Here is a 10876-nt window from a genome sequence, read left to right as displayed (position 1 = left end):
ACTACGAAACTGCCCAAGAGGGGTGCTGGGGAAGCTACCAGCTGCTGGGTGCTGCTGCTGCCGTGCACGGCAGGGGCCTGATACCACAGAAGCCACCTGAGCTGCAGGAATCAGGCACAGAGAAACTGCAGAGCAAGCACTCTGAAGGAGAGTCCCCTACGCCCACAAGCTCACTCCAATGTCTATGGAAATGCCAACTGACAAGGCTTCACGTCGTGCCAACAGGCAAAAGAAAATATGTACAGGGATCAGATCCATTTTCACAGAGTAGGCAATAAGGGTGAATTTGGAGCTAAGGCAATAAATTGATAACTGGCACAGGTAGATGTGGGTCTGGCTGAGGAGAGGCACCAAGGCCAGATGGGGGCAGCCTTGATGTGGCTGCCACCCGGGGGTGTGTGTGACTTCACACACAGGAGGTGAGCTGGGAAGTCAGGAGCCTCTGGAAGCAGGAGGGCAGGTGGCTGGTGAGTCCAGGGTCGGGCAGGCCTTAGGCTGTGAGCAGAGCAACCTGTGCGTTCTCAGGTTGCTAGCTGAGGTCTGGGCAAGGGAGAATCTATAAAGATGGAAGATGCGCTTCCTGCTTTCTAGGAAGGAGGACTCTCAAGGTGAGACAGAGCAGCGAACACTCTCTGCTGTGAGATGTGTGCCCTAGGGGGCTCTGCCCAGGGAGCTGGCCGTGACTGCACCTGCCTGACTCCTGCCCCGCCTGTACTGTTTCTAGCACTCTGTGCTGTAGCCGTCCTTGACTCCAGGCAGGTCCCCACACTGGGCACGCTCTCTCTGGCCTCTTGGTTTCTGCACACGCTGTTGCCTCTGCTTGAGATACTTCCTTTTTCTTAGTGTGGCTAATTCATCACTCTTCACATCTCTGCGGTGACATCACATCCTCCAGGAAGCTTTTAATGATGCCCACGTCTGGGTTGGGCCTCCCCTCTGTGCACAGTTGCATTGATTCTACTCTTAACACAGCACTTAGCATATCAAGTCATAATTGCTTGTTTACCTGCCCTTCCATCGGGCTGGACTCTAAGCTCTTTGAGGGCAAGGACCCAGTCTTGCTCACTGCTGTTTCCCAGCGTTGTGCCTGGCTACTGTAGTGAGCACTTATCAAGTGTTTGTTGGATGAACAAATAAAGGATGAGAGGCTGAAAGTGGGGTGCATAGAGGGGGGCGGCAGAGGGCGGAAGTTCATGGGCAGATCACCCAGGGCTTGTATGCCATAGTAAGAAGTTTGGGCTATTTCTGGAAGGCAATGGGGAGCCACTGAGGTCTCTAGCAGAGGAGAGCCATGATTAGTCCTCCATGCGAGAAAGGCCTCTCTAGCAGCGTCATGGTGAATGAGTTAGATGGCGACAAGAGTGGGGACAGAAAGATGAGGAGGTCCCTGCAATGATCCCAGTGGAAGTGGGGGTGAGGTGGGACCTGGGGAACGGGTGGAAGGGTTCGCCTTGGTCAGGAGGAGGGTACCTTTGGAGTGGAGGGCAATGTCTGGAGAGGAGTAGGCTGCTTGGCCCTTGTTTTCAGTCTCTGCCACATGTCTCCTTTCCCTTGCTGAACTGTGAGCCCCTCCACAGGGCCCTGAGTCCTCTTTCCTCAGTGCCTCCCCTGTGCCCAGGACACTTGCCTCTGCCCCTCACAAGTCCCCAGTGGATGGTCTGGTGGAGTTTACGAGGCAATCTCTCCCACCCGCAGTGTGATCCAGATGGAGAGGCCAGAGTTCTCATGATGTTAGCTTGGCAAGTTTATTGAATACCCAGGAACACAAAGAGCAGTACAAACAGGCACCCCACCTACCCCAAGCCTTCCTGGAATGTGCAGACAGAAACCCTCCTGTAGCAGACAGGCTGGGCCTCCCCCACACACAACAGGGGCAGGGGAGCGGGAGTGCTGCAGAGCCCACCTCTCCACCTGCGTGCCACCCGCCTCGTGGACTCACATCCAGAGCTAAGCCAACAACCCAGGAAGCGAAGCAGCCAGGACGTACGCCACTCGGAGAAGAACCATCTTGGGGGACTTAGGGATCCCTTGGGCTACCAAGGACTGTGGATCCTTCTGGGTCAGGAAGAGAAGGAAAGAACCTTCTCCTGCCAGGGAAAGGAAGAGGAAGGAAGCAAAGGATGGTGGGCGAAGGGCGCCTGAAGTGTGGACAGTCAACTCTACATTCTCCAAATTAATCCAAAGCCATGGGTGGTGGTGGTGCCCAAATCTTCTTTTTGGCTTTGAACTGTTCCTTTTCTCCCTGGCGCCCTGATTTTTGTAATTGTGTTGAATCTGCATTTCTTGAGGCTGTTAGCTGGATGGTTAGGAGTGATCCAAAGGAAGCAAATTGGGAGTCAGGGAGAAGCCAATCTGGCTGGGGCTGCGGATGGAGCGCTTAGGTGGTGAAAAAAATCCCCCCAGAGGACACGGGCCAGGCAGAGCAGCCCCAGGAGTGAGGGAAGGAGAGCTGAGTGTCGGCTTCCTGGCAGGAGAAGGGTAGCTGGAGACCCCTTGGGCCCAGAGTCCAGGCGCCTCCGGGACAGAAGCAGGAGACATTAAGCTGGTTCTTCTCTGGGCGGTTGCTGGCTAGGGCTTGCGTCTCAGTACTTGGTTCGGCGGGTGGTGGTGGACACGAAGCGGAGGCTGGAGCTGCGGCCCCCACTGCAGCTGCTGAAGCCCTCGGTGGGCAGCGGGCAGGGGACGCTGGGGATGCAGGCCTCGCCCACGAGCACCGAGCCCCCCCGGGAGCCAGCGCACAGCGGGTCCCCGCCCGCCACGACGACCCCGCCCAGGCTCGAGCCGCAGGCGCCGCTGGGCCGGATGCTGCTGCTGCCCGAGAAGGTGACCCCACTGCGGGAGAGGGTGGAGCTGGTGACCAGGCTCTCAGGTCCGCACACCACGCCGCCCCGGGAGCTGCTCACAGCTGCGGGAGGAAGAAACCGTCAGCGAGGCTGCCGTGTCCCCCATGGACCCCGCTGTGGGGGAGGGGAGGCAGGACTGATGGCAGCAGGGGAAGTGACCTGGGACAAAGTGGTCCCTATTGTCTACATAGTCAATACCCACTTTCTCTTCTCTTGTCTGGGTCATTCAAAGACTGTGCCTCCACTAAAGTCAAGCACTCAGATTAAAATGGGAGAATTCAGCCAATTCCCCCTGTGTTTGCGTATAGCCATCAGCTGACTGTCATTTCTATAGGGCCAAAGTCAGGCTGGGTTGTGTGAGGGAGGAGTGAGCTAGACTTTCCAGACAACTGGAGCAGTAGCCTCGGTAAAGCCATGGGCTTCCCTCCCAATTACATCAAGTCCCTTGGAGTTCCCCACATTGGCCCTCCAACAAGAGTTCTTGTCAGTTCCACTCCGATCCACTGATGGCTCTGATCTGTAGCCCTCTGGTCGGCACTGGGCACACCTCTATGTCCCGGGACCCTAATCCCACTAAACTTTGCTTAGACCTGCCTTTGCCCGAGGAGGGAACCCCTCTTCTTCCCTCTCTTCTTCCCAGAAGCCTTCCTGCCACCTGTGACCTCCACTCGAGCTTGACCTCCTGCAGAAAGCCGCTCCCTGCTGCCTCCCCAGCTCTGCGGCACTGTCATCGGAGCACGTGTAGCTCTGACCATCTCACCCACTCGGCTTAGCCCTCAGTTCCACCACACACCTGTGTATATTTGTGCTTTGGTGTCAGAAATCTAGGTTTGACTTCTGGCTGTGCCACTGACTAGCTTTGTGACTTCTGGCAGTTCACGTATTTTCTCTGAGTGTGCAAAAGGGGGACACCAGTGCCTATTCCTCCCCACACACCCAGGGCTTTGAGGACTAGGCTGACAGTGGATAGGACTCATCTTCTCAAGAAGATTATAATTCTGGAGAGCAGGGGCCGGGGCTCGCCTTCTTTGTCCCCACCCCACAGTGCCCAGTGCAGCAAGCTTTGGGCACAACCCGTGCTTTGTGTGGTGGCAGCAGCGGCAGGGGGACTGCTGCTCAGGGTTGTCTCATCCTCTGCCATCTCACAGGGTACGGGTGGGGGAACTCCATGCCAAAGGCCTTTCCATTCCTTCCCTGGCCTTTGCCCTTGAAGGACAAGGCCAGTCAAAGAGAAAAGGCTGCCTCTCTTCTGGAACCCTCTTCCACCTAGTAGGCCCTGCAAACCCTTGCCATTACTTAGCCCTGGGGAAGGAGGCTCTGTGGAGATCTCAGACCTTAGCTAAAGGGATGCTCCCTGTCCAAGGGCCGGGTAGTCCCTGCTCCCCTGACTGTCACGGCCAGCCCAGCCGTGGGCTCCTGACCCCAATGTGGGCCTAAGTTTAAAGGAAATTGGAAGGGCCCCAGGAGAGAAACGTAAAGAGGAAAGGACTTAAGTTTCTTACATATGTTTACTGGTCCGACACCTTCGCAGATCCTGGAGAGAGAAAGAAACAAGTCAATTCACAAGCAGGGTTCTTCTCTGGAAACCTACTTGCTCCCAGAAGGGCTTTCTTGGCTGCGTGGACAGTGTGGACCAGTGGTTCTCACCCCTGGCCATACAAACATCGGGGGAGCTTTGAAAAACTGCATGTTCCTAGACCCTACCCCAAAAATATTGAATCAAAATATTTTAGGAAATGTGTTATTATTATTATTTTTAATAAGCTAACCAATCAAGCAAAGCTCGTTATGATTCTAGGGCAGCCTGTCTACAAACTTGCACTTAGGAGGCACAGATCTAGAGCATTCTTCTAATCCCCTGCCAAGGACAACCCGACTAATGTTTGCAGAAGAGGGACTGTTGCCTCTAGAGAAATTTGTCACCTGGGCCCCTCCCCCCACTGAGTCTTTCTAGATGCCTGAGTCTGACCTCACTCCCTCCTGCTGCACTGAGGGCACTCACCGGATCTCCTCGCCCTCCAGCAGGCGCCTGTAGGTGGCGATCTCGATGTCCAGGCCCAGCTTGGCGTTCATGAGCTCCTGGTACTCGCGCAGCTGCCGCGCCATGTCCTGCTTGGCCTGCTGCAGGGCGGCCTCCAGATCCGCCAGCTTGCATTTGGCGTCGTTGAGGGCGGCCTCGCCCTGCTGCTCGGCCTCGGCCACGGCGGCCTCCAGCCTGGCCCGCTGCAGGGGAGAGGGGGCAGTTTGCAGGTGGGCTCTGGCAGGGACTAGGGGAACCCCAGGTGGGGCTAGAAACACTGCCCCCTGTTGGTGGGAACACAGCCTGGTGCCAAGCCAGGGATGGAGCCCAGGGTAGCTGCTTCCCCAGGGATGATAATCCTGTAGTTTGATGTCACCAGGGGGTGCAGCATTGCTTTTCTTCAGTTTCCATCCCCACTGATTTTGCACTTCCTGATTCTGCTGCTCTAAGATCCACGGGTCCAGAGAGTAAAGCTATTCTTTCTGCCTCACCTCCCCCTCTAAGTTGGGCCCAGCCTTTCTTTCTATATGGGAGACTCTCCTTCCCTTTCACATTTTGCTCCTCCAGGATGTCTTCCTGGACTAATCCCTCCATTCTTATGATTCTGGGTCTTGGTAGTCTCCCCCACTTCTTCACACTTGGGGCTCCCCAAAGCTTGGGGCCCTGCCTCTCCTCCATCTGGGGCTTTCTCTCCTCTCCTTGCCCACCTGAGCCTTGGCGTGCTCGATCTCTGCCTTCAGCCTCTGGATCAGGCGGGTCAGCTCATTGATCTCCTCCCGTGTGTTGCGCAGGTTGTCACAGTGCTGGCCAGCTGTCACCCGCATCTCCTCATACTAGGGGGGAGAGGGGATGTTCCAAGGGTTCAAAAGTTGGGTCAAGACCACAGCCCCAACTGAGTTGGGGGCCTCAGACCTCCGCTGGGTCCACTCGGTCCTACCTAGCCCTGAGTCTTACCGAGGGCTGCCTACACCCCTTCCTCAGCCCCCTTGCCCACCTTGGTCTGGTACCAAGCCTCAGCATCAGCCCGACTTCGCTTGGCGACTTCTTCATACTGGGCCCTGACTTCGGCAATGATCCCATCAAGGTCCAGGTCCCGGCTGTTGTCCATCTTCACGATGACCGATGTCTCTGAGATGTGTGATTGCAGCAACTGGATTTCCTGTGTCGGAGGATCAGCAAGAGAGAGGGGCTCAGAGTCCCATCAGTGGCCGGGACTCTGTGCACGGTCCCCAGGATGTGGTGTCAGGACCAGAGAGCATTGCTCATTTGTTCAGAGCAAACCAATAAAGCAGACCATCCAAACCAAGGGCAAAGAAAGAGATGACCGAGAACCATATCCATTTGCCTATAAACTCTTCTTATACACTCAGAGACATCCCTTTAACACCCGAACTTGCTTAGGTGACTATTAAAGCCATGGGGGCCTGGGGCCTTGGTGGAGGGGATGAGAGCCATGCTAGGGCTTAAACTCCTCTTCGGATTACGCACAAAGTGGCTGTGCTGGTCATGGATCATTGAGAGCTGACAATACTTTAGGACATGGTGGCCTAGGAATTCCAGTGTCCCAAGTCTTTAATAGAACTGGGGGGCTTGGCACTGGCCTACAAGGTGAGGGCTCCAGAGAAGCTTTCTTTAGTCTTTCTACTCAGAGCCAGACATTCAGCTCTGGCTGGGTCTGTATTAGACCAAATGGACCACTTATGAAGCAAAAGATAGTTAGTTCATTTGGCTAATTAGGTCAAACACAATTTTTCTTACATCTCCTAGCAAATCAGTTTTCCAGAGTCTTCTGATTAGTAGATAGGAAGTGACATTCCAAAACCCCTGTCTTTGGATTGGCCAAGAAGGAGCCCAATCATAGACCAAGGAGTTTTATTCATGGACCTGAGTCGGGCTGCTGAGAAGCCTGCTTACCCTACCTTCTCCACTTGTAGATACACCGACATATAGAGGATATAGATTTGAGTGGGAGGAAAGATGTGTGATACCAAATAGGCCAGTCCAGATGAAGCCCCCAGGGAGTCCAGGCCAAGCACTGGTCTCCTTGGATGGCTCAGAGAGGATGAACACTTACCGCCGCGTAGAGGGTTTTCAAGAAGTCAATTTCCTGTGTTAGGGTGTCCACGTTGGCCTCTAGTTCAGCCTTATTTAAGAAAGCTGCATCCACATCCTGCACAGAAGAGAGAAGGATGAAGTGCTCATTACCCGTGCATCACTTAACCTGCCCACGATGGCAGGGTCTGGAGGTGGGTGGGAAGATCAGGCCATTCCCCACGGGGCCAGGCCAGGCTTTGGGATGGGTAGTAAAGGCTGTGGGTGGAAATGTAGCTTAGTGACTCTTGTTCTTTTCCCCCTACAACATGAAAACTCCTCCAGGGGCGGCTGGACATTCCCCGATGCTTATTTAGAGCCAAAGAGAATCTGGATAATCCAAGACTCTTAAAATGTCATGTCTGCAGACCTCTGCTTCACAAAGACCTGATCCTAAATAATCTGAGGCCAAATCAGAACTTCGAAGGGAACCTGTTGTGATCTTAGGGGTGCCACTCTGTGTCAGTAATCCCAGACTCACAGGGCTTCCCGGGCCATTTCCTGGGGTGTCTTGAGAACATTTGCCTGCCTGGAGGAGACGTTTGCCTGGCTCTGTTGCTCTCCCTTACCTTCTTCAGAGCCACGAACTCATTCTCAGCGTTGGCCCGGAATACTACCTCCTCTTCATACCTGGATGATAAGGATGAAGAAGGTGAGTTCTTGCTCTAAGCTGGGAGCCAATTACTCCCAAATTCCCAGTGAACCTCTTTCGACCTCTGCTCCATCCAGAAGCATGGCTCCCTGTTGCCACCTACATGCTATCATCCGCTCTGTCCCATTTTTAAGATCTTCATGAGCCAGTGGCTCTCAGTTTCTCCAGACCCCTTTTACTTTCTCCAACTGGATGTGGGGTCTGTAAATCTGGACCATTGCTATGCTTCTCTGCTGGAGAAGACTAGGGTCACTGCACTTGACCATAGAGGAAGAGGGACTCAGCTTATGGTTGAACCTGGGCAGTGTTCTCAAAATCAAAGGGTTCCTTTTTCTGAGGTCCCCTCACCCATTCCCATAGGCAGGATTAGGGACAAATGATGCCCAATTCCAAGTCTCTTTTTTCCTCAGGACCCCCAGCGGCCCTCCTTCTCCTCCTTTACACATCACTGCCTCCACCCCTGTCTCCAGGCTGGGTACTGAAACCAGCATTCAACCCTGATCCTTCCAGCAGCTCTCATCTGAGCTTGGCTGCTGCTTTGGGGACCAGCTCATGCCCGTCCTTGGTCAGTGCAGCCTGATGCCACTCACTTCTTCTTGAAACCCTCAAGGACATCCTGCAGTTGGTTCCTCTCAGCCTCTAACCGGGCCCGTTCACTGTTCGCTATATCCAGCTGCCTCTGCAGGTTGGTGATGTAGTTCTCAAAGAGGGGCTCCAGGTTGCTTCTGGCACCTTTCTGCTCCTGGAGGAAGCTCCACTTGGTCTCTAGGAGCTTATTCTGCTGTTCCAGGAACCGCACCTAAATCCACAGGGGCAAAGAAATGGCAATTGAACTGCATGATAGGATCGTCTACATCTTGACCTGTACTTGAGTTGGCTAGAGAGGACTCTCAGCCATGTGTTGACATGTTCTCTCCAGTAGAAGCTGGAAGAACAGGTCTGCGACTCCTCCTCACACCCAGCCAGGCTTAGCTACAAACAAAGTCTTTTGAACCAAAGCACTTCCATACCATTTCCCCTTCCACCTTCTGAGAAAGGTGTAAGCCAGTTCACTGGGAAGTTGGAGAGATTAATTCTGCCTGAGCTGGGGTTTGCCTATATGCAAAAACTGATGTCAACTATCCCCGGCAGGAATGAGGAACAGAGTAAAGTCCATATAGTGTGGGATGTAGCATTAGGAGGTGGGAATTCTCAGCTCATAAGTCACACCCCCCATCCCAGATATTCTATAACTTGAGACTTGTAGACCTGCAGGGGAACTTACAGATCATTTGCTCCAACCCTCATTTTAGAGACGAGGAAACTGAAGCTCAATAGAGGTTAATTTCTATTCTCAGACACAATCAGCACATCCCTGTGTCATGGAGACATGGTTTGTGGGATGTCTGTTCCACATCACCGTTCCTCTCATCAGCCTAAGATCAGTGACTACCTGTGGCGGTTCCCAACTCTTTCCCTCAATCTAGGCAACTTGGCTGCATCTTTGGGAGGTATGAATTCTTTGCTTGTTTTGTACAAAAATCACTCAGCTCCATTCACCACTTTCCAAAGCCTGAACAGATGTGGCCATCCAACCTCAGAAACTATGAAAACCTCGAGAAAAGCATGAAGATCTCAAAGGATAAAACCTTTTAAACATATCCCAGACAACACCTGGCCGATGTCCTAATGTTTCTAGCCTGTTTGGGAGATATTTCTAAGTGACTAGGCCGCAGGTCTTAGATTGTCCAGATGCCCTCAGACTTGGCAGGATGTTCCTCTTTCTCCCAAAAGACACAGCCACTGTCTTAGTCTATCCCACCGCACAGCCTTTCCTCAGGCTTGTCCTTGCTCTGCAGCAGAGTGACCCAGAAATCATACCGTAGTGCCCTTGGTTGACACCTGAAGGATCTGGGGTCAAGGTCAATGCCCTAGGCCTGAGCCAGTTCTTCTTAAAGGAAAGAACACCCCCATGCATTTTAGCTCTCATCACCCCAGATCCAGAGATTGAGCTGTCAGAGGTACCTTGTCGATGAAGGAGGCAAATTTGTTGTTGAGGGTCTTGATTTGCTCCTTCTCATCCCTCTTCACCCTCTGGGCATTGGGGTCAATCTCCAGGTTGAGGGGGGTCAGCAGGCTCTGGTTAACAGTCACGGGTGTGATAGATGGAGCTGCTGGGACTCCAATTCCTCCAACTCTGTAGCCAAAGCCAGGGCCGCCGAAGCCATAGCCAAGGCAACTGCCGGCCCCAAACCCCAGACCAGCACCAATCCCATCACCAAAGCCAAAGGCCATCCCACTGCCAGCACCAAAGCCAACTCCACAGCGGATGGGACGAGGGCCTACAGCCGCTATCCGGGGTGAGCATGATCCAAAGGTGATGACGCTCCGACTACCAAAGCCGCCAATGCCCCGGAAGCTGGGCCCGCTCCTGCAGGAGACAGAGCTGGCCCGGAAGCGGTTCAGGTTTCGGGGGATCCCTGCTGAGCAAGAGCTGAAGTTGCCCACACGGTGACCAGAGCTGACACGGTAGGAGCGGCAAGACATGATGGCTTCCTGGATGAGAGCAAAGGAGTGATCGCAGACAGGCGAGCTGGAGCTGGAAGTCCTCTGAGGCTAGTGGATCCCTCTCACCCCTTTTATGTGTGTGGGCATCTGAGGATGGGCCCCATAAAAACAAAAAATGCTATTTGGCAGCATTTATGAGCTTGGGGAGTTAGCAGAAACTCTTCATGCCTATAACCTCGACAATGAGCTAATCTCAGACACACCTATGCTCCTCAGGATCAGGGCTGTAACATCAAAGCTATAAACATTAAAAACACATAAACTCATAAATATTATGGTCCTATTTTTTTCCCGCAAGTCCACCACAATTGCCATTATGGGGACATTAATTTGCTTTGGCCATAAAGCCAATAGATTTTTTCACTGCAAGTGTGGCTAACCACCAGAAAGTTAGGGTGGTAACAGCTCTCGCAAGAGGCTTCCAAGGGATACGTCTACAGATAGAACCCCCTAAATAGAAAAAGAGTGTGCAGGAGAGGGACTGGGCCTGCACAGCTCCGAGTAAGAAATAATATGATGAGAATACAGTGTAATGTGTCTCTGAAGATGGACTAAAGAGTCCCAAAAGCTTTTGCAGTGTTTTATCTATCCTCCATGATCTGGTTTGGCTGTTTACATTCAGTAAAGCTCATTTGGGTTAGTGTAGATACATGTTTGATTTGAGACACTCAAAGGAGATTCATTCATTCATTCACCAATTATCAAGTGCCTACTCTGTCCCAG

General features: G+C 53.1%; 1 protein-coding gene across 1 annotated transcript; it reads right to left on the bottom strand.

Moving 5' to 3' along the window:
* Window positions 1-2566: 2566 nt before the first annotated feature.
* KRT84 (keratin 84) lies at window positions 2567-10132 on the bottom strand. Its single transcript, XM_014786489.2, has 9 exons — window positions 9611-10132; window positions 8197-8405; window positions 7524-7584; window positions 6938-7033; window positions 5858-6022; window positions 5571-5696; window positions 4846-5066; window positions 4346-4377; window positions 2567-2905 (listed from the first exon to the last, which is right to left on the bottom strand). The coding sequence occupies exons 1-9, from the start codon at window positions 10130-10132 to the stop codon at window positions 2583-2585; spliced, it is 1755 nt and encodes a 584-aa protein (XP_014641975.2). The 3' UTR covers window positions 2567-2582.
* Window positions 10133-10876: the final 744 nt, after the last annotated feature.

Source organism: Ceratotherium simum, chromosome 17, assembly GCF_057802395.1.
Source record: "Ceratotherium simum simum isolate JZ-2026a chromosome 17, ASM5780239v1, whole genome shotgun sequence".
NCBI classification, from domain to species: Eukaryota; Metazoa; Chordata; class Mammalia; order Perissodactyla; family Rhinocerotidae; genus Ceratotherium; species Ceratotherium simum.
This window is presented reverse-complemented; position numbering and strand designations above follow the sequence as displayed.

Coding starts and splice junctions, on each gene's coding strand:
- KRT84 (XM_014786489.2), bottom strand. CDS start 10,132: ATGTCTTGCCGCTCCTACCGTGTCAGCTCTGGTCACCGTGTGGGCAAC. Junction 8,406..9,610: donor TTGCCTCCTTCATCGACAAG/GTACCTCTGACA, acceptor CTGTGGATTTAG/GTGCGGTTCCTGGAACAGCA. Junction 5,067..5,570: donor TCGAGCACGCCAAGGCTCAG/GTGGGCAAGGAG, acceptor TCTCCCCTGCAG/CGGGCCAGGCTGGAGGCCGC.